At 42.6% G+C, this 23,734-nt stretch overlaps 1 protein-coding gene across 1 annotated transcript in view; it reads right to left on the reverse strand.

Moving 5' to 3' along the window:
• gabbr2 (gamma-aminobutyric acid (GABA) B receptor, 2) overlaps positions 1-23,734 on the reverse strand; it is a 1,342,876-nt gene that overhangs the window by 605,732 nt on the left and 713,410 nt on the right. The window contains exon 3 of the mRNA XM_068053043.1: positions 3,407-3,577. Within this exon, the coding sequence (XP_067909144.1) occupies positions 3,407-3,577 (171 nt within the window). The remainder of the gene's footprint in view (positions 1-3,406; positions 3,578-23,734) is intronic.

Here is a 23,734-nt window from a genome sequence, read left to right on the forward strand (position 1 = left end):
TCGGCTAACATGGGCACTAGGAGGGGTTGTGGGGTGATCAGCAATTTAGTGGAAATAGGGTCATGGAAACAGAAGGTGGGTTTCATGGGACAAGGTGATCTCAGAGAGGGCATGAGGGGATATAGGAGAAAAAGTGGAGAAAGATGCGAGTTCAGGGCTAGGGCAGGGAAGAGCATTAGAGGAAGTTTGTCCAGGTGGGTTTGTGGAAGGGAGGGATGTAGCCGAGGCAGCTGATTGGATGATCTCGATCTTAGTAACAAAGAAGTCCATGAGCTCCTTGCACTTATTTTTGGAGGTGAGGGTGGATGGAACAGGGAGAGGGGTTTAAGAAGACTGTTTGCAGTAGAGAAAAGAAGTTGGGGGTTATCTTTGCATTCCAGGATGATCCTGGAGTAGTGAGCAGTGTTAGCAGATGAGGGCAGGATCCGATAGTGTTTCAGTGGTCCAGCCAGATCTGGTGGTGGATAGCTAAACAAGTTGTCTGCCATATCCTTTCAAGTCTGCAACAATTGGACTTAAGGGAGCGGAGATGAGGGCCATACCAGGGAAACAGCCAGGATGAGTGTGAGTAATAGTTTTATTCGGGCTAGAGCATCAAAGGTGGAGGTGAGGGTGCAGTTGAGCAAATCAGTAGCTGCAGAAATGTTGTGGCAAACAGAGGGCCAAAAGCTAGTGAGTTGGGATTTTGAAAGTGAATTGGGTGATAGTTTTTTCCAGGGACAGATACAGAAGGAGGTAGGGTTGGGGCAGGAAGGGGGATGTGGGTAGTGAGTGATACAAGGAAGCTATCAGAGATGGCCTCTATGGGACTAGCAAGACCATGTGGGATGGCAAGGTCAAGGTGGTGGCCGTGAATATGGGTTGGGGAGTTTATATGGAGGGAGATTTATGGAGGATAAGAGGGAAGTAAACTCAGAGGAGAGAGAGCATGATGAATTGAGATGGCGATTGAAATCACTGAGGATGAGAAGTCAATTGGTGCAGAGGATAAAGGAGGAAAGCAGTGAATGTATCTCGGTGAGAAAATTTATGTCATACTTGGGAGGGCAGTAGAGAACGATGGTTTTGAAAGAGAGGTGAGAGGGGTAAGTTTAACAATAAATATGGTAATATTGTATCCCAGCTGAGTGGATTCTGCTCACCGTATACTGCTGACAAGTCAACATGACTCTTCCATCCATATAGTTTTTTTACAACTTTGACTTTTGTAGTTATATCTTGACACAGTCAATTAAGAATGATGGCAATTTGCAAAAGTAGCGAGCTCCAATAAATGGTCCCAGGGTCACTAGTCTTTGATATGCACAGTTAAGTCAGGATCTTCACATGAAACTAATTATGCACCACGTCAACAGGTCATAATCTAAAGTCTGATTGATTCCTATAATTGAACTGGAATGAAGGCTTAGAAAATAAGTCTTGAAGAGGTTCAGTTGATAGTTAGAAATTGTGTTTTAAGGCAGTAGACACTGGCTTGTATTGGTTCCATTGCTTATTTTCTAAATGCTGGAAGATAATAACTCAGGTTTATACTATAAGCAGGTTCTACCAATTGAGATGTTTTAAACTACACTCACTCAGTAATTAAGTCGTTTCTGCTCAAGTTCCTCCTCATTCTGCGTACTCTTGCAAAAATACTTTGTTATTCTGATTTGAGTTCATTCAGTTCAATAGTAGACACCTGCAGTTATTGGCTGCATAGACAATCATTTTGCACTGTTGACGACATGCTGAGGATTTATTCAAATAAAACTCAGCTAATTCACAGAAGAACAAACAATAGATTTTATTGGGTTCCACTGCCAGTGCCAAGTAGATGTAATCAAATCACAGATTTCCTGTGGTTTGCCCTGTATGTGTCCTTCTGGTTTCTCAGTGGTGATCTTAACTTGCATTATTAAAGGTAAATTGAATAGAAATAGCTGCTAAAAATTTACAGTAGAGCTTGGTTGTGCCACAACTATGTATAAATATTAGAGTAAAATGATCTGAGCAGACAAAGTTTCACAAGTTCAACTGCAATTAAAGCTAGACATCAGTAAGTATTGATTAAACACTCATTCAATATGGATAGAACAAACTGGTTACTTGAGCTCAATCAACAAGGGCACTGTTAGGCCTGGTAAAATTGACCACAGTGCTCTTGGTTTAGTCCAACTGTCTCTATTGGAAGTCTGCATGTATGAACTGTATGATTTCCTCCAGGGTTAGATAGTCTGCTGCCACTCATGGTGAAGTGTCACTGTCAGGCAAACCTCCCAGCTGCCAACACTGAGGCATACATTATTTCGCCACATGAACATTAAAACTTAAAATAGCAAGACCCTGACTGGAAGGACATTTGTATAGTACTAGCAGTGTTGGAACAATGGGGACCCAGTCGTTGCTTCCCCAATACACAGAAGAAGTGGTCATACCAGTTTTAGTCACATGGCTTTTGCAGAGAATTTGAACTTCCAACAAAGCATTTGAACTCAGTCAAAGCCGTGTGTTCATGGAGCTCCTGAAACTGAAGCAAGAATTACCTCCTCTCCTGTCTGCCTGCCTCCATCTCTTCCCCACAGAACTGAATCTTGTGAAGACACGTAAACTCAGAGAGAGAAGAATCTCCTACATGAATAAGGTTTACGAGGAATACTGGGCCCCAACGAAACGCAAGACCAAATCTTCAATCAAGGACTACAGCGAGCTCGAGAAATAGTAACAAGATATTGCCTCAAACAGTTCTACTTATCTTTTCTTCTGCTCTTGTCTGTCCCTATTTGCATGTGTGTATCACGTGTGCATGCTAGCGTGGGCGCGTCATATATCTGTAGGCGTGATCTGTATTAGAGTTTAAGTTTAAGGTTTAATAAATTTCATCTTTCTTCTTTAAACCAAAGAAAGCCTGTTTGTGCTCATTTATTTGCCTTATAATTGGAAAGTTGTGAACAAGGATTCACAAAGGGGGAGCTCAAAACACTGTGTGTTTAAAATTAAACCCTGTTACAATAGACCAGGTGAAGACAGTAACAGACCCCTTGACAGCTTTCTCACCTGGTTGTAGCAGTCATACATGAATAAATGCCACTTGGATGGCTATCACACATTGAAATGTACACTTTTGTGGGAATCATCATCTGTTGAAGAAACTGTTGCACATCTGCACATATTTTGTTTTGCTACAGACCTATAAATCACTGTTAATGAGTTGTGATCTATTAGTATCATGAATCTTTGTCTATATATTTCCCTACAATAAAAATTACAACATAATGCTACTGCAGCAAGGTGAACAACTAATATAAGGGACTTCAATAGGAAATGATAAAGGGAAATGACAGCAGCTTTACAAGGTGGTGAGATCACCCAAGGTTATTGTATATTTATCTTACAGTATTTAAATACATAAGTAAAGGAAACATACCTCTGAGAATCGCTGCACATCCTGGGTCAAGGTTCCTACCCTACGCCAATGAAAATGTTTGAGGAACTTGACAACTGCAGGATTGACTGCATTATCTGATGGGACTGTCCGGAAGAAATTGGGATATTTCTTCTTATCAGCTAGGACCGGTGTAGTTGCAGCAAATGAAAGCTGTAAGAAATATTAAGATATTGTCAATAATTCAAAAAGAGCTACCTTTGCATTGTATAGACATTATTATTGGGAACCTCAGATCTAATTCCCATAAAATAACTGACATTATTATATCTGTGTGTAGCACTGAGCAGTAACATCCAAAGGGATGATTTCAATTCAGTGAAAATATTGAACTATTACAAGACCTTTTGGTTTACGGGCCAATCTCACAAAGTGTGAGTAAATTGAAACAAACTGAGGAAAGTATTACACCTTTGATATTTAGGAAAATCCATGATGTGGAGACTTGAGTTTTCTTACCTTCATGGAAAAGAGCACACTTCATGGGAATAAACAAGGCTATATGAATCATCCAGCCCACTCACTACAATGGGACATTAAATCTGTTCCTCACTTCTGCATGATATTACATGTTGGTGCTTCAATATACTGAACCGTTGAACTATACAACTCTTTACAATTGCTTTGTTCTTTTCTGTCAATTTTCCCCTCTTCCTTACCTCTTTTAACCACAATGGACTAGACTTTCCAAAGAAGTTCTCCTAATCTCCCATCAAAACTACAGTGAAAGTTCTGCAGAATCCCTGGAGAAACAGCATAAACAGTTGTTTCCACCACTGGTCCAGGATTTCCACCAAAGTTATAGTGGGAGATCAGGAGAAACAACAGTATGTTACCATATGGTCATTCTTTACATCTCGGCTTAGATAGTGAGTGTTATTTGATCATGGAGTATTTCACGGCCCAAATTAATTGTGTTTTCACCTAATGTCCACACACCATGCACTTCAAGTAGGAGTGGATGTGTAGTGATCAAGAGCAGGAAACTGTACCTATTTTTCTTTCCCTAACCCGAGTAATAAAACATATTGAAACATCCCTACTGGGGTTCAGCTAAGATAATAGACTCAGCACAAACCGGGGATCAAACCTGCTATCTTCTTGATCTCTATGGCTCAGCTATTCATTACTGAACCTGCTGAACCATTGGTGCAGCATATACTACCCTTCTAACTTTCCTGCATTATTTCCTTCTGCATTGGTTTATGTTTTGTTTTCCATTTTAACTCTCCTTATAGCAATTACTTCCCTCATGGAATGGAACTCAGTCGAATCATAAACAAAAGATTGATAATCTCACACAATTGAACAATATTGCATAAGATTTGTTTGAAAAAAAGGAACAGAACTCTTAAGGGATGGTACAAAAATCCTAAATAGGATAGTCCTAATTTTTTTCAGGAAAAATCAGATACGTCATTGGTAGATGAAACCATATATAAAAATATTAACAAAAGTGATACCTATTATACAATGTTTGTGGGAAATTACACAATTGGTATGAAATTAGATCATATAATGACTGCAGCAGAAAACAGCATCTATACCCATTCCAGTGAGATAGAACAGTTAGGTTCCTTTGCTTCATTAAATCATTATAAACAAGAATCAGCAAAGACTAATTATGGTGAAGAACTTTCTTAAAATGTCCACAAACATTACTGGACTTTTTTCTGTATAGTATGCAGTTTTAAGTGATTGTTTTCCAAAAAGTCTTATTCTATATCTACATAAGTAACAAAAAACATATGGAGCACTTAAATTGCTGATATTTTTGTAAGTAGTAAAAAAATGCAATCTGTTATATATGTCACAGAGACAAAATCATTTGAATAACACACAAAATAAGTAATGTAATTTTAGATTCTGTAAACATTAGACAACCATTTTAAAACTGGACACAGCTTTTGATTTGGAATCTCTGACATTTTCCTTCTGGTTTAGATGCACATCTGATAAAATACTGCAGTCAGTGTGATTAAGAACATAGGAATGGCAGTAGGCTGTTTCACCCACTAACTCTTCTCTGTCATTTTGTTAGCCATGGCAACCTTAGCTTTTTAATCCCAATCCTGTCTTTTCCCCAGAAAGTAAACATTTAAAGTAAACATCCATCTCGTTCAAATATCTCAATTAATTTTGCTTCTATATCCTGATTGGGCAGCATATCCTGCTTTCTTGAAATTCCATGTGTGAATTAATTTTTTTGCTTTGTTTTTAATCTAGTTAGCCTAATTCTAAAATGATGTTCTGAATTTCCCTACTTGAGTTCCCTACTGTTCCTTATTCACTCCCTTAATTCCCTTCATTATATTAAATATCTCAGCCAGAGTACATTTCATTAATCCTATTTGTGAAGAGCTATGTGTTGTATTTATATTAAAGGTGCATTTTTGTCATCTCCGCCTGCTTCTTATTCCAGGGAAGATTACCCAAGTTTACCCAGATATCTAGTATTGATATAAGACCGCCGACTTATTTTGGGAGTGTGGATCTAAGGGCTAAAATTTTGTTAAGGACCGTTTTCAGGTGCGGGAATAACTATTTGCAATCTGTCCACGCCCGTTCCCGTTGAGGCACATGGCACATAAACTTCAGTTTGACTCTTCATTTCTATGATCTCTGTGCGCAGCTGAACAGGACCCGTGCCACTGGCTTGCTATACGCACAATCTGCAGAGGGGGGCGGGGGGGGGTGGGGCTAACAACACGTGAGGCTAGCATGTGTTCTAGGTCTTAAAGCCAGTATGTCCCTTTTAAAGGAAAGCCACACTGAATACGAACATACAAACATCCGAATTAGAAGCAGGAGTAGGCCACTCGGCCCCTCGAGACTGCTCCGCCATTCAATAAGTTCATGGCTGAACTGATTGCTCCACATTACCACCTACCCCTGATAACCTTTCACCCCCTTGCTTATCAAGAATCTATCTACCTCTGGCTTAAAAATATTCAAAGACTCTGCTTCCACCACCTTTTGAGGAAGAGAATTCCAAAGACTCACGATCCTGTGAGAGAAAACATTTCTCCTCATCTGTCTTAAATGGGCGACCCCTTATTTTTCAACAGTGACCCCTGGTTCTAGATTCTCCCACAAGGGGAAACATCCTTTCCACATCCACGCTGTCAAGACCCCTCAGGATCTTATATGTTTCAATCAAGTCGCCTCTTATCTTCTAAACTTCAGCGGATACAAGCCTAGCCTGTCCAATCTTTCCTCGCAAGACAGCCTGCCCATTCCAGGTATCAGTCTAGTAAATCTTCTCTGAACTGCTTCCAACGCATTTACATCCTTCCTTAAATAAGGAGACCAATACTGTACACACTACTCCAGATGCGGTCTCACCAATGCCTTGTATAACTGAAGCATAACCTCCCTACTTTTGTATTCAATTCCCCTCGCGATAAATGATAACATTCTATTAGCTTTCCTAATTACATGCTGTACCTGCAAGCTTTTGCAATTCATGCATTCGGACACCCAGATCCCTCTGCATCTCAGAGCTCCGCAATTTCTCACCATTTATATAATACGCTTGTTATTCTTCCTGCCAAAATGGACAATTTTGCATTATCCCACATTATACTTCATCAGCCAGATTTTTGCCCGCTCGCTGAACTTATCTATATCCCTTTGTAGCCTCCTTATGTCCTCTTCACAACCTACTTTCCTACCTATCTTTGTGTCATCAGCAAATTTAACAACCATACCTTCAGTCCCTTCATCTAAGTCATTTATATGAATTGTAAAACGTTGAGGACCCAGCACCGATCCCTGTGGCACACCACTTGTTACATCTTGCCAGCCAGGAAGTGACCCATTTATGCCTACTCTCTGTTACCCCCGACACCATGAGCTTTCATTTTGTGCAATAACCTTTGATGTGGCACCTCATCAAATGCTTTCTGGAAATTTACATCTTCATCCACAGCATATGTAATTCCCTCAAAGAACTCCAATAAGTTGGTTAAATGTGATTTCCCTTTCATGAAACCATGTTGACTCTACCTGATTACCTTCGATTTTTCTAAGTGCCCGGTCATAACATCTTTAATAATAGCTTCTAACATTTTCCCGAAGACAGATGTTAAGCTAACTGGCCTGTAGTTTCCTGCTTTCTGTCTCCCCCCACCCCCCACCAACTTTTGAATAAAGGAGTTACATTCGCTATTTTCCAATCTAATGGAACCTTCCCCGAATCTTTGGAATTTTGGAAAATTAAAACTAACACATCAACTATCTCACTAGCCACTTCTTTTAAGACCCTAGGATGAAGTCCATCAGGACCTGGGGATTTGTCGGCCCGCAGCTCCAACAATTTGCTTAGTACCACTTCGCCGGTGATTGTAATTTTCTTGAGTTCCTCCCTCCCTTCTATTTCCTGACTTACAGCTAATTCTGAAATGTTACTTGTATCCTCTATAGTAAAGACCAATGCAAAATATCTGTTCAATTCATCTTCCATCTCCTTATTATCCATTATTAATTCCCCAGACTCACTTTCTATGGGACCAACGTTCACTTTGTGAACTCTTTTCTTTTTTAAATATCTATAGAAGCTCTTACTATCTATCTTTATATTTCTAGCTAGCTTTCTCTTGTACTCTAATTTTACCTTCCTTATCAATCTTTCACTGAATCTTTGCTGTTTTTTATATTCTGTCCAATCTTCTGACCTGCCACCCATCTTTGCGCAATTGTGTGCTTTTTGTTTAAGTTTAATACTATCTTTAACTGCTTTAGTTAACCATGGATGGTGGGTCCCACCCTTGGAATTTTTCTTTCTCATTGAAATGTATCTATTCTGTGTATTCTGAAATATCCCCTTAAATGTCTGCCACTGCATCTCTATTGACCTATCCCTTAACCTAATTTGCCAGTTTATTTTAGCTCTGCTTTCATGTCCTCATAATTGCCTTTACTTAAGTTTAAAATATTGATCTTGGACTCACTTTTCTCTCCCTCAAACTGAATGTAAAATTCAATCATATTATGATCGCTGCTACCTGGGGGTGCCTTAACTATGAGGTCATTAATTAATCCTATCTCATTGCACAATACCCGGTCTAATAAAGCCTGCTCTCTGGTTGGCTTCAGAACGTATTGTTCCAAGAAATTATCCCAAAAACATTCTATGTACTCCTCATCTAGGCTACCTCTGCCCATCTGATTTTTCCAGACTATATTCAGGTTTAAATCCCCCTGATTATCGCCGTACCTTTCTGACGAGATGCCATTATTTCTTCCTTAACCACACTGTAGGACGGGATAAAAATATTAGGTGGCCTGTACACCTCTCCCACAAGTGACTTCTTGACTTTATGATTTCTCATCTCTATCCAAACTGCTTCTACATCCTGGTTTCCTGAACTTAGGTCATCCCTCTCTATTAGGCTAATACCATCATTAATTAGCAGAGCCATCCCTCCACCTTTTCCTAGCTTCCTGTCCTTCCTAAATGCCCTTCAATATTCCGGTCCCAATCTATGTTGTCCTGCAGCCATGTCTCTACAATGGCTATCAGATCATACTTCTTTATTTCTATTTGCGCTTTCAGTTCATCTATTTTGTTTCGAATGCTACGTGCATTCAGATAGTGCCTTTAGTATTGTCCTTTTATTATTTTTGTAACCTCTAGCCTTATCTGTTGATTTACTCTTAGATTTGTACACTCTGCGCCTTCCTGTCATAGTCTGTTTATCATCTCCCATATTAATACTTTCCTCTCTTGCCTTGTCTCTACTTCTTAATTTACCATATCTTCCCAAATTTGATCCCTTGCCCCCACTATTTAGTTTAAAACTGAAATGAAAGGAGGTTGTTCTAACTGTCACTGATGGAAATGGAGGGAAAGGAATTGGAGCACCAGGGCAGAAAGAGGTCTCCGTGGTTCACAGATGTTGCACTGGAGGCCTTATTCATGGAGGTGAATAGGTGGATCTCAAGGACCACCCTTTGAAAGGAATGTGAGCAGGTGGCCAGGGAGGTCAATTCTGGGCATGAGGACCTGGCAGCAGTGTTGAAAGAAGTTTAAAAACCTCATATAGAGCGTCAAGGTCAGTGAATGTACCTTCAAATGACATCTCATACCCATCACACTACAAACCTCTCACATGCTCAATGCATCACACATCCATCAGCAGTCCCTGGGACTCAGAATTCATGCCTAATGTTCACATGCTCCACCTCACCCTCACATGCCTTTCAATGATGCCAGCTATTCAGCTATGGCAGGCATATCGCCAAAACACATTGCAACATAATCAAGACTTTTCGTCCTCTCTCTCATAGGACAAGGTGGCCCATAACTGGAGGGAGCAGCAGAGAGCTGGTGGGGGACAGGAATGTGTTCATCCCTTGAGCCCAGTGGAGGAGATGGTGCTCTGCATCATAGTGCTGGCAGTGTTACACAGCCCGTTGCATCTGCTGTTGCTGAGATAACTTTATGTTACTGCCCTATTCCCTATTTCAGCTCCCACCTCATAGTCATCCTGCTGTATTCGATGAAGTGCAACCTGCAGATAAATTGACCATGGACGTTTTGCTTCCCAACATACCCCTCCTTTCCTCACCTCAATCCTCCCCGTCTGATATAATGCTTTCAAATACCCAAGAGCTGCAACCTGACCAGACACAGCAGCTCCAGGAGGAAGAAAGAGAGCTGCACGAGACCTCTGATGAAGAAGTACAGTCATTTGATCTGACACTCGCAGCCACCAGCTCAGATACTAGCGCTGTGTGTATCTTAGAAGCTAGCGTAGAGTCGTGAACTGCACGTGGTGAGTCATCGGGCAGGAGTGGGCTGCAGCCAGGCCAGGTGGAAAGGACAGTTTGTCTGACAGCTGTCCAGAGGGTGAGGTTGCAGAGGACTCAGATGAAGACTTCGATGGGGCAGCGTGCAGGAGAATGCTGATAGATGTGCACACCGAGATGCTTGGTGTGTTAGCAGGCCTGCCAGATAGCCTCCTTTCACTGTCAAGGGACATGGAGCAGTCCAGCTCCAATGTGGCACAGGGCATTGCACAGAATTTGGAGTCCATCCTTTGCACCATGGAAGTGGTGGCCAACTCCAATGAAACACCAGCAGACCCAGCTACGATATAGCGTCGAGTGGTCGCTGTCTCAGCTTCCATTGCAGTACAGGCAGAAGCCACCCAACGTCTCAGTGCTGCAGTAAAACTCACGGAGGTCATGAGATCTATGCTTGCTACCATGCAGGGTCAGATTGCTGCCATTATGGCTGCAGATTTCAGTGCTCAAAGGGACATGCAGACTCTCACAGAAATCCAACAGATTACAATGATTGCTGAGGTGCTGCCTTTGGGAGTGGGAGTGGCGTCATGGTGCAAGATTCTGCCGTCCTCTCTCAGGACGACAGCAATCATGCACCTACTACTGCTATTCTGCCAGGGTCCTTGTTGTCTGACCTGGAGCCAGGGCAGGGGTTAAGGATGGTGCCATTGCCAGCTCGCAGGACGGTGAGGTCACACAAGTTCTTCTGCAGAGGTCTCAGTTGAGGATTTCAATGGGCCTGGCTGCAGGAGGAGGCTGATGGGTGTACATAACAAAATGCTTGGTGCATTGGGAAGCCTGCAAGAAAGTCTGCGTTCAATGTCAAGGAGCATGAAGGCGTCTAGGACCAATCTGGCACAGGTCTTTGCACAGAGGTGGAGTCCATCCTTTCCAGTGTGGTGGCCAACTCTATTCGTGCACTTGTGGGCCCAAACCAAGATGCAGTATCCAATGGTCAATGTCTCAGCTTCGATTGCAGCATAAGCAGCAGCCACCCAAATCTGAGTGTTGCAGTAGATCTCAAACTGATGTCATGCAAGTGCAGCTTGCTGCCATCATGGCTGCAGATACCACTGTTCAAAGTGGCTTGCAGTCCAGCAATCTGTCCTCCAGCAGATTACTAGGATTGCTGAGGCACCTCCTCTGGAGAGTGGGCATAGTTCTGTGGAGTATGAATCTCTCTCAGGATGACAGCACTCTTGTCCCACACTTGTTACACTGCCAGTGCCCTTGCTGTTGCCTGGCAGCCAGCCAGCCCAGACTGCTGCCGAGATGGTGCAGTCTGAAGCCAGTCCTTCTAGGCCCAGAGCTGCTTGAGGGCAGCTTGCAAGGCCATCTACAATCTCCTCCACCGAAAGTCAGCCAGCCTCCCACCAGCCACGGCGCAGCTACTGCGGTAGCACTGGATAGGACAGGCAAAGGCACATCAAAAGCAGGCACTAAAGGGAGTGCAGAAGGGTGATGTAAGTTTATACGTAATATGGCATGATTAAAGTAATAAATTTGGTTTGGAATGTGTATTTTGTGTTGGCTTTTATTTTTGCATGTGGTGAAGAGGACAATGAGGTCAGAGACAGAGGGGAGGTGGAAATGTGAGACTGTTGGTGAATGGGGAGTTGGGTTGTTGTTACTGGCATTGCATTTGAATTAGTTCTTCAAATGCAGCTCAGGTAAAAAGGGGTGGTTAGGTTGCTGCCTCCCTTCCTCTTCCTCCTTCTCCCTCTTTCAGCAGCTTGTCCTGCTCTGTGTGGCCTCTGCTCATTCTCCCAGTTATGCTCAATTTCAAGAGGAAGGCCTACTGTCTGGGAGCAACTGGCCTGCGAAGACGCCTTGAAATCAGCAAAAACATACTTCAACACCACTTTGTGTAGACTTTTGAAACTTGAAACAACTATGGAAAGCACTGAAGAGGTGTAGAATTGTAGAAACAGCCAGGAGAAATCAAGCAGCCAACTAACCTGTGAGTAGTTGATGATCCCTTTAAATACTGCTGGTGGAAGGGTGAGGTGCAGGGGGGGGGGGGGGGGGGGGTGCAGTCCTTCATGCTGCTTAATGCATGTTCAGCTGTGCAAAGTTAAGAAGGGTGTAAGCTGAAGTGTGGAGGTCCAAAATGGCACCACTGGTGTCAAATCAGCTTTGCACTCTAATTGACATCACAACCTCCCTGCTCTGTATACATCTGGGAGATGTTACGTGCATGTGCACAAATCTCTTTACCAAGATGGCATCAGGTGCACATCACCTCAGAATTGTACATGCGTTTCACCATTTTGGAACCCTATGGGCACTCATAGTGCCCAAGAAATGGCACTAACGAGCCTAATTTCTCACTCCTGCTTTTACAGTAACTTTGCATTTTATCATGCGCAGGTGTTAGTTGCTCAATTCAATGAATTTTCATCGGCTGCAATTCAAGTCTCCAACTGTGTTCTTATCCTGCCTCCTGTTGAGTTTTGGCAAAGGGTGGCAGCCATATTGAGCCATCTTACTCTAGTGACAAGTTTCCGATAGTCAACACTTTTAACAGAAGCTAGTCCAGTATAAATCTAAGGTTATGTTTATCCAATATATGAGTATTTTATTGAAGAATTTTTGGTTCATCGTAGCTTTGGAAGAAAAATGGTGTAAACCCTGGTAAAATGGCGGGCAAGTGGGAGAACCTCAGGAAAATTCACGACAGTCATTTTCTCAATTTGAATTATTTATTCAGAATAGAACTGTGGCTAATAATTCCTGTTGAACAATTTTACTTTTGATATGAATCATTGAACAATTTAATGCTGGGCCTCTGAGAATGAGCCATTCTCCAATCCAATAACACCAGAAAGCTAGATTGTTTATTATTTGATTTTTATCAATATAGATTCTTACAGTACAAAATGTTAAGTGGGCATACTCCATCAATTCACACTTTGTCTCAGCATCAAGTCTTCAATATAACCTCTAGTGTTGCCTTTTTCGTGCAACAACCTGATAATCAATCAGGACAAGTGAGCCAGTGCGACAAAGATTAAACAGTTGATACAATTCTTCAGCTTTTGTACAGTTAACCAATCACTATCTGTCAAAAGAATAAGTTCAATACTGTCATTTTTATTTAAATATTAGTTTAAAAGGATGTATACTTCTGTGCACCAAGTAAAATTGAAGGTGCCTTCCCTCAGTCTGAGTGCTAGTCAATAAACTGTTATCTTCAGATTTGTTTAAGGGTTCTTGGGCACTCTGAAGTGGGCTGAGAAATTACAGCTCCCTCCAATTTTGATCCATTCTATTACCAGTGTACCACAGTGTAAACTGTGATCTATTTCCACCATTAAACAGCTATATTTAGTCTGTTCTGCCATGTCCTGTAATAATGGCAACACAGTGGTTTTAGAAGTCTGTCCTCCGGGAATTAGTTTATCTTTGGGCCAATCAAAGCAACAAAATACAGGGGCACGTACACAGGGGTACTGTCATTGCTTACAATTAACATCCAAGGAAAGAATTTCTAACAGTGATAGTAGACTGCCAGATTTTTTAATATAAAATAGTAAAAGAAATGTGAAAAACCTCTATATATTGACAAATAACAAAATCTCCCAATTATACCTTCAAATAAGTAAGCTCCATCATTTTTAAAAAAAATGGAAATTGTGTCTTTAATTCGACCCCTCAAGTCTGTTTCACCGTCCAATTAGATCATGGCTGATCTGTATCTTAACTCCATCTGCTTGCCTTGCCTAAAAACAAAATCAATCTTAGTTTTGAACTTTTCAATTGATCTAGCCTCAGTTTTTTGGGGGAGAGAATTCCAGATTTCCACTACCCTTTGTATGAAAAGGTGTTTCCTCACACCATCCCTGAATGGCCTAGCTTTAATTTTATGGTTATGCCCACTTATTCTGAACTCCACCAGTGGAAATAGTTTCAATCTAACTGTCACGCCAATGTGCTTTGTTGAATGATAATTTTCTTTAATCCACTGGAAATCTGAATTTATATTTTTTAAATGAAATTTGAAAAAGAACTAAAAATTTACTTTGCTAGCAGTTTATGATGGTCACCTAATTTGCAACACTGTATCCTAAATTGCAAGGCTTGTGAGGAGGGAGACAAAATGTCTGCTCATTTCCCAGCAAGAACCAAGACCATGAAGTTTAAGGCAACTACCTGTTCCTTTTAGCAAGAGAGAAATAATAGCTGCTATGGTTGAATCACTGAGTGACTGTCATGTGACAAGCCCCTCCCCATCTGTGGTTTTAAGCTTGTGTCTTTCTCTAGCAGAGAAAGGAGAAGCTTCTGGACTCTGACATGTGCAGGCCTAAGTGGGGGTCTCTCTATCTCTCTCCATTTCAACTTACAAGCTTCGAACTCTGCTTGTTGACCGACTACTTTTGCATACTCTGGCTACAATCAGAAACCCCATTGGAGGAAATCTGCATTACTGTCTCGAACAGACCCACCAAACCAGTCATCTACCTCTTCAAACTAAAAGTCTCAGGACCACCGAATTCTGCTAGAAGCCAGCCGAATCACCAAATCTAATAGACACTATACCCCTTTTTTCTATGGACTCTAACTCAATTGAACTACATTTTCCCACTCTGTAACCTATTTGTGTATGAGTGTGAGTGAAAGTTGGCTCGTAGATTATAATATTTATGAATTCAGTTTAGGTACAATAAAGTTAACCTCTTTCTTTGTTAACTCAAGAAAACATGATAGGTTCTTGTTATGATCATAGCAAGTAAGTAATCAAACACCTACTGAATTGGCCAGTACATTCACTTTAAGAAAGAATTAAACCTGTTGTAGTCAAACAGGGAGAGGGAAAAAAGGGAAGCCCTTTGACCCCTCCTCACTTACCCATAACACTAACCTATCAATTCCTTTAATCATCTTAAACACCTCAGTTAAATCACCCTTTAATCTTCTATACTCAAAGCAATACAATCCGTCTACCCAACTTGTCCTCATAATTTAACCCCTTTAGCCCAGTATCATTCTGCGCTGTACCTCCTCCAAGGCAAATATATTCACCTGAGATGTGGTGTCCAGAGCTGAATGCTGTACCATGAATGGTACAGCACTGTACAGCTGTAACATGACTTCCACCGCTTTGAGATTAAGGACAGCATTCCACTACCTTTTTTAAAATTATTTTTTGTATGTCTCCAAGCTTCTCGTTATTTTTGTGCAGGGACTACTAAATCTCTCTGCTCCTCCACTGTTCCTAGTTTTTCACCGTTTAGAAAATATTATAATCTATCTTTCTTAGATCCAAAGTGGATGACCTCACACTTCTCCACATTGCACTCTATTTGTCACTGTTTTGCCCGATCTCTCAATGTATGATCAGGTCAATTGAAAATTTCAATCTATTAATCTATCAATGTTCCTTTGTAACTTTCTGCTCTCTTCAAAACTATTTACTGTGCTATATAACTTGGTGTCATCAGCAAACTTGGATACATAACTCTATTCCTTCATCTAACTCATTTATAGATACTGAAGCCCCAGCTTGGGGACACCACTAGTCACATACTGCCAATTTGAGTACATAATCATTATTCCTGCTCTTTGTCTCCTACCTCCTAACCAATTCAAACAGTCCATATCAAATGCCTTCTGAATGTCCATATATATGACATCCATAGACACTCCTTTATCTACATTAGTCACCTTCTCAAAAAGTTCAACTAAGTTCGTTAGACATGACTTACCCTTTACAAATAAATAACATCCATAGATACTCCTTTGTCTACCATGTTAGTCACCTTCTAAAAAAATTCAACTGAGTTAATTGAACATGACTTACCCTTTACAAATCCATGTTAGCTGTCTCTGATCAGCTTATGCTTTTCCGGGTGCTGTCACTTTGTCCCTAATAACAGATTCTAGTCAGGTGTCAGGTTAATGGGTCTATAATTTCTAGTTTATCTCTCCTACCCTTCATAAGCAACAGAGTTATTTTGGCATAAAAACAAGAAATGCTGGAAATACAAAAGCCTAGAGAAGCTTGATCCCATTTCCTCTTATGGTCTTCCTTCATTAACATTTAATTGTGGAGTCTTCCTGAACTCGCCCCTCCCTGCTCCGAATCCTGGCACCCCCTAAAAAGCACTTGTCAAGAGTGCAAAGATATGCAGGACATTTCTTATCACTGTGCACAACTGCCTGCCTGTGAGTGAGGACTATCTCTCAGCCTTCCAACTTCAAGCTGTCTTTTGCCGCTGTCCTGCCGTTCACATTGCTCCCCGCTATGTCACTGCCTTCTCCTCCTCTGTTGTGGTTCTGACAGTGTGTCGAATCGACCCCTCAGAACCAAAATCCAAGTCTGGCCCTTAAATGAGCTGCCAACAAGCTTGCTAATATGCTTAATTGGCCAATTACACAGAGCAGGCAGATTGCCTCTTCTGGCTGCCATCGGCATCGTTCTAAATTTGAGCGCGCCGGTTTTGCGTTGGGAATCTAGCACGTCTTCCTGAGAGGCAAGTTTCAGTGACTGCCACCCCCCATTCCCATCCTCACTGATGATTTGAAATCCTGTGCAATGTAGATATTATGCCAGTCTGCCATTCCTGATTTTCAATTACAATATCACCTTCCTCCGACTTTAAAGGGCCTATATTACTCTTAGCCATCCTCTTGTCTTTCTCTTAATAAACTTGTTAAAAACCTTTAGTGTTGTCCTTGATATCCCTCATATTCCCTTATTGGAGCTCTCATGTCTTTCTTTGTATCCCTTTGCTGTTCTTTATATCTCTCCTAATCCGTGGGATCGCTACAGTTTTTTGCATTTATTGAAGCTTTTTCATTTAGTTTTATAATATCTCTCACTTTGCTTGTTGACCAAGGTTGTTTAATTATACAAGTAGAGCTTTTGCCTTTTAGGGGCAAATACAAGTCTTGTATTCTACCAAATACTTCCTTGAATGCTTCCCAATGTTCATCTGTAATTTTATCCGTTAATAATTCTGCTCAGGCTACTGTAGTCAGTTTCTGCCTCATCCCTCAAAAGTCCATCATACTTAAATTTAAAATCTAAGTTCAAGGCTCAGCCTTCTGTTCAAACCTAATATTGAATTCAAATATGCTATGTTCACAAGATCTGGTTGTTCCCCGACTGTTAGATTGTTGGCTAAAAAAGACTCAGTATTATCACTAAATCAAAATGGGCTGTTCTCATGTTGGCTTGAGAACATATTGGTCCAAAAAACTGTCTCAAATACTTTCAATAAATTTGCTGCTGTTGGGACAGAAGCTGTTTATCTTTTCCCAGTCTTTGTGAAAATTAAAGTCTTCCATTGTAACAACTCTTTTTGCAACAAGCTTCTTTGATTTCTGTGTTTATGCATTCTGCTACTTTCTTCTTTTCTTCTTTTGGGCCTCCTTATCTCGAGAGACAATGGATGCGCGCCTGGAGGTGGTCAGTGGTTTGTGAAGCAGCGCCTGGAGTGGCTATAAAGGCCAATTCTGGAGTGACAGGCTCTTCCACAGGTGCTGCAGAGAAATTTGTTTGTTGGGGCTGTTGCACAGTTGGCTCTCCCCTTGCGCCTCTGTCTTTTTTCCTGCCAACTACTAAGTCTCTTCGACTCGCCACAATTTAGCCCTGTCTTTATGGCTGCCCGCCAGCTCTGGCGAATGCTGGCAACTGACTCCCACGACTTGTGATCAATGTCACACGATTTCATGTCGCGTTTGCAGACGTCTTTATAACGGAGACATGGACGGCCGGTGGGTCTGATACCAGTGGCGAGCTCGCTGTACAATGTGTCTTTGGGGATCCTGCCATCTTCCATGCGGCTCACATGGCCAAGCCATCTCAAGCGCCGCTGACTCAGTAGTGTGTATAAGCTGGGGGTGTTGGCCGCTTCAAGGACTTCTGTGTTGGAGATATAGTCCTGCCACCTGATGCCAAGTATTCTCCGAAGGCAGCGAAGATGGAATGAATTGAGACGTCGCTCTTGGCTGGCATACGTTGTCCAGGCCTCGCTGCCGTAGAGCAAGGTACTGAGGACACAGGCCTGATACACTCGGACTTTTGTGTTCCGTGTCAGTGCGCCATTTTCCCACACTCTCTTGGCCAGTCTGGACATAGCAGTGGAAGCCTTACCCATGCGCTTGTTGATTTCTGCATCTAGAGACAGGTTACTGGTGATAGTTGAGCCTAGGTAGGTGAACTCTTGAACCACTTCCAGAGCGTGGTCGCCAATATTGATGGATGGAGCATTTCTGACATCCTGCCCCATGATGTTCGTTTTCTTGAGGCTGATGGTTAGGCCAAATTCATTGCAGGCAGACGCAAACCTGTCGATGAGACTCTGCAGGCATTCTTCAGTGTGAGATGTTAAAGCAGCATCGTCAGCAAAGAGGAGTTCTCTGATGAGGACTTTCCGTACTTTGGACTTCGCTCTTAGACGGGCAAGGTTGAACAACCTGCCCCCTGATCTTGTGTGGAGGAAAATTCCTTCTTCAGAGGATTTGAACGCATGTGAAAGCAGCAGGGAGAAGAAAATCCCAAAAAGTGTGGGTGCGAGAACACAGCCCTGTTTCACACCACTCAGGATAGGAAAGGGCTCTGATGAGGAGCCACCATGTTGAATTGTGCCTTTCATATTGTCATGGAATGAGGTGATGATACTTAGTAGCTTTGGTGGACATCCGATCTTTTCTAGTAGTCTGAAGAGACCACGTCTGCTGACGAGGTCAAAGGCTTTGGTGAGATCAATGAAAGCAATGTAGAGGGGCATCTGTTGTTCACGGCATTTCTCCTGTATCTGACGAAGGGAGAACAGCATGTCAATAGTCGATCTCTCTGCACGAAAGCCACACTGTGCCTCAGGGTAGACGCGCTCGGCCAGCTTCTGGAGCCTGTTCAGAGCGACTCGAGCAAAGACTTTCCCCACTATGCTGAGCAGGGAGATTCCACGGTAGTTGTTGCAGTCACCGCGGTCACCTTTGTTTTTATAGAGGGTGATGATGTTGGCATCGCGCATGTCCTGGGGTACTGCTCCCTCGTCCCAGCACAGGCATAGCAGTTCATGTAGTGCTGAGAGTATAGCAGGCTTGGCACTCTTGATTATTTCAGGGGTAATGCTGTCCATATCACTGCTATTAGGAGGTCTGTAGACAACTTCCACTAAAGCCTTACATCTTTTTTGATTCCTCAATTCTACCCAGAGTTTCTACTCCTGCTCACCCTTAGTGATATCCCTTCTTTCATTATCAATATTGTTATTCTTTATCCTTTTCCAATTGCCCTGCCCTTTCTAAAGACCATATAACCTGGAATATTTATCTCCCAGTCATGCTCAGCTTGTAGCCAGGTTTCAGTGATGGCCACTACACTTAGCCCTTAAAGTGATTTTGCATTTCTAATTCACTTGTTTTATTCCATTTGCTAGAATTTGTGTATAGAACTCTTATTTGGACAATAGACCCTACCCTGGCTTTTGCCCTGAAGTTTTTTCACATTTATTAACTTTTTAAAAATTTGTTTCATGGGATGTGGGCGTCGCATGCTAGGCCAGCATTTATTGCCCATCCCGACTTGCCCATAAGAACTTACAACATTGTTTTGTTTTTTCATTACTCCTGTTGTATTTTGTTATTATTTCCTATAGTTATTTCTGAACTTGAACTATTTATACTATGTTTCACACTACTTATAATCTGGACTTTGGTCTCATCATTTTTCTTATCTTTAGGCTATTTTTACTTTTATTACTAGTCCTGCCTGAGACCTCCACCCTCCCCTTACCCACACCGTATTGGTTTAAATTCCTTTCTACAACTGTACTATAGACAATGACCACCGACAAAGTGATGGTTGAAATACCAAAGACATGCTCACTCATGTGCTCTACCCACATACCCTGTGCCCAAGCATGCCCTGCTTACAAGACCTGCTCAACTGCATGTAAATAATCAAGCAAACTATTATTCCTGACAATAAACAAACTTTGGCAATAAATTTGAACAAAAGCATCTCATCTAGTGGTTTTCTTTTTTTTTCAAGTTGGGCCTCTCAAGCCCCTTTAGCTAAGGATACCAAGGGTGCAATTTTGTGCTGCCAATGGGGGTCTTGACGTCGGGAGAGACCGACGCCTAGGTTCCCGTGCCGGCTGCTGTACAGAAGGCCCACCGGATTTAGTGCCAATCAGGCACTTAACTGGACAGCGGTGGGCCTTCCGTACAATTTCAGACCCTGCTTCCGGAAGTCCTGGCCTTGCAGAGCTGCCGGCCAATTAGAGGCTGCAGCCACCAGACGCTGAGGAGTGGTGATGAAACCAGGCTCGAGGCAGGTCAGGGAGGGAGGGGTCTCATGGGATGGGGGTTGCAGAAGAGTGGGAATAGGGGGGTCGGCAGCAAGGGCGGAGGTGTGGCCCTCAGCGGGTCTCCCCCCCTTCCTGATGCCGGGTCCCTCGTTCAGGCATTAAGTGACTTTGATTGAGGGACTCCCTCCCCCACCTGCAGCTGGGAAGCAGCCTGCACGTTTTTTTGGCAACAGGGCCGCCTGCTGCATGGGTAATTGCGGCTGCAGTGGGGAGAGGCCCTTAATTAGGGGTTAATTACCCAATTAAGGATCTCAATTAGCGGTGGGGTGGGGAGGCATTCACAGGCCTTCCCGCCCTGGTCTAAATTTCGGTGGAGGCAGGATGGTGGCCATGTTCCCCCATAACACCCCCCACCACCCACCCGATTTTACTGCCGTGGGGGAGAGCATAAAATTCCACCCCAGGAGGCACTCTCTCCTCCTTCATCTTTATTTTTCATTCTCCTTTACTTCACCTTTCTCTATATTCTTTTTTCTCTACTTTGCACTTTCCTTTCCTCTCATCTTTCTTATCTAATTCTTTTTATTATTCCTTGAAATGTTTATTTTTTTCCCTCTATAGCATTGTAGTTGCCACAAAGGGAGAGTACAGTGTGCAATATGAAGAAGTTGAAGGAATCCGAATGGTCTCCCAATCAGTAGAAGAGCTTGACTTCGAAAAAGAACCAAAGGGAATGGGGAATTGACAGGCTGGATCAATATTATTTGGGAGTGTTCTGGGCTGTAGCTGCGCTAGTGTTTGATAGCTAAGGGAATAAATTTTTCTGATACTGAGCTAGACAAACCAGGAAGGCTTTAGGTTTGATCTCTGTCTGCAAGAAGATCTCAGCTTGGGACTGTGGGGAGTAGGTCATTGTGCTCAATGCCCCTAGACTAGAGAGGGAAGAAAAATCAGACAAGATTCCCACTCCTGTGCACTACAAATGATTCTTATTACAGAGTTCACATTGGGTGATGCAGAATTTAGCTTGGCTGTGATTCCCTTTATGATGTTGATATCCATTGTCTAGATTCACACATGATAAATGGTCACTTTTGGCTACTGCCAAAAATGGATCCAACATAAGTCATCACTTTCAAGAGAAGAGAAATTTGGGCAGGAACAGAGTTGAGAGTTTTTTTTTTCCTCAGTTCTTATTCATTTTATCTGAATTCTAGTGTTTCAATGATGGTCCAAATCGTATAGTTGAAGTACTACAGCTGAATACCATTAGCAATATAAACTGCAGTGCTGATTTTATTTAATGAACTGTAGCTATGTGGTGTGCTTTTATCCCCATATTAGTGGATAGCCTCAACTTTCTCTGACAATTTGAGATGGTCACTTATTTATGAAAATAGTCCACAAATAATTAGACAAAGGTAGATGAACAGGAGAGCCCTTGCAGAAATTCGTCCCTGATTATTTGTGGTGAAGCAATTTTTTCATCTTCCTTGTGTCATTTTTTTGTTCTAAGATTTGTCTTTCTTCCCATTGGTTCCTTGGACAATTTCTGCTGGTTCTTTAAATGATCCTTCAGAATTCTGGTACCATTATTCCTCTGCTCATTGGTATTATCTCAACACAAAAATGCAACAGATATCTTTTTTCAGTGAAAACAAACCTCCAGTTTTGATAGAATAGCAGTCAGTATTGCATTTAGTGCTGCTGCCGGTGCCCATATAAATAAATAATGGGCTCAATTTTACAGCCACCCCCACCCCCCCACCCCCCAACGTTGGGGATTGTGGTGGGGAGCAGAAAATGCCTCCAGCAGAGGCCTGCCATGGGCCTTGACGCCGGGTAGGCCCGGTCCAATATTGCCAGTGGCAGCGAGGCCTTGTGGCAACCCCCCCAACCACCACACCACCCCCCTGCAACCACCGCCCCCCTCTCCCGGCGGCTCGGCGATGGGACCAAAATTTAAATATGTAAATTCATTAAAATAAATGAATGAATTACTTGCCTGCTCCTGCCATCCGTCACGCTCCGCTATTGGTGTCGGTGGCCGGCACTCCCACACCTTTGGATACCCGTCCGGGAAGCCGAAGCAGGACACTGGTGCAGAGGGGGGAGCAGGTAAGTTTTTCAGTGTGGGAGGGGGGAGTGCTGTCAGAGTGATATGATTGGTGTAGGGAATGGTTGGAAGGTTAAAGATTAAAGTTTGTGAACTTTGGCGGGGGGCGGGGGGGGGGGGGGAAGGTCAGGTGCACAAGGTAAGTATTTTGGGGGGTGGGGGAGAGGGCAAGGAATTATATATATGGTTGTTGGGGGGTGTGGGAGAGGGACTGGATCAATTAATTAAATTTTTTGAAACCCATATCACTTTAAACATTTAAATGTAATGATAGGGCTTGAAGCCCTTTAAAAATGGAGTCGGCGCCTGTGCCGTGGTGCCTGATGCCATTGCCGGGGACGGACCACCCACCCCCTCCACATCATCTGCCCTGGCCATTTAAATGAGCCGCCACGTTTAATATCACAGCGGTTCCGCGAAGCTCATCCCACGTGTGTGGACCGCCATCGTTTAGGGCTGCCACCGTAATCGGCGGCAGCAACATAAATTTCAGCCCAATATGTGTAAGCCAAGCAAAACAGTTGTCAATGAGATACATCATTGTTCAGAGCAGATTAACTAGTGCAACAGAAAGTCACACGAACGTGAAAATATTCTCAAGACGTTAAAGCTATTTTTCTCGGTTCAGAGTCCAGGACCCTATACTGAGAAAATTACTGGTCATCTTTTCAAAGTTGCTGTAATCAAAAGAAATGTGCTAGAGTGAATTTCCCTGGTCTGCCTGCCATAACTTTAGTAGAATAGCCATGGAACCAGAGCAGACCACAACGAATCATAACACAAACTCTGGAGGGTATTGCAGGGCTCCTCCAGTGTGATCCAGGCAGCACAAGCATTGCTTAAGCATCCCAGTGGTCTGTTTGATAACAGTTCGTGTGGCAGCAAAGTTCTGGTTATCTACATGCTGACCACGTATGCATGAGTTGTGTAGTGAAGTCATGAGCTGGAGGGTCAGCAGATAGTTCTCGTCACCCAGTAGCTACACTCTGGTCTCTCATGGTGGCTCAAATGCTGATGGTATAGTGGACTGGTACAGAATAAAGGCATCAAGAATAAAGGCCAGGATATCAGACATTGACCTGCATGCTGCACTGAGTATGGTCACACACCAGCTGCACATTGAAGGTTTGGATCCATTTG

The sequence above is a fragment of the Heterodontus francisci genome, chromosome 2 (genome assembly GCF_036365525.1).
Source record: "Heterodontus francisci isolate sHetFra1 chromosome 2, sHetFra1.hap1, whole genome shotgun sequence".
Taxonomy (NCBI): Eukaryota; Metazoa; Chordata; class Chondrichthyes; order Heterodontiformes; family Heterodontidae; genus Heterodontus; species Heterodontus francisci.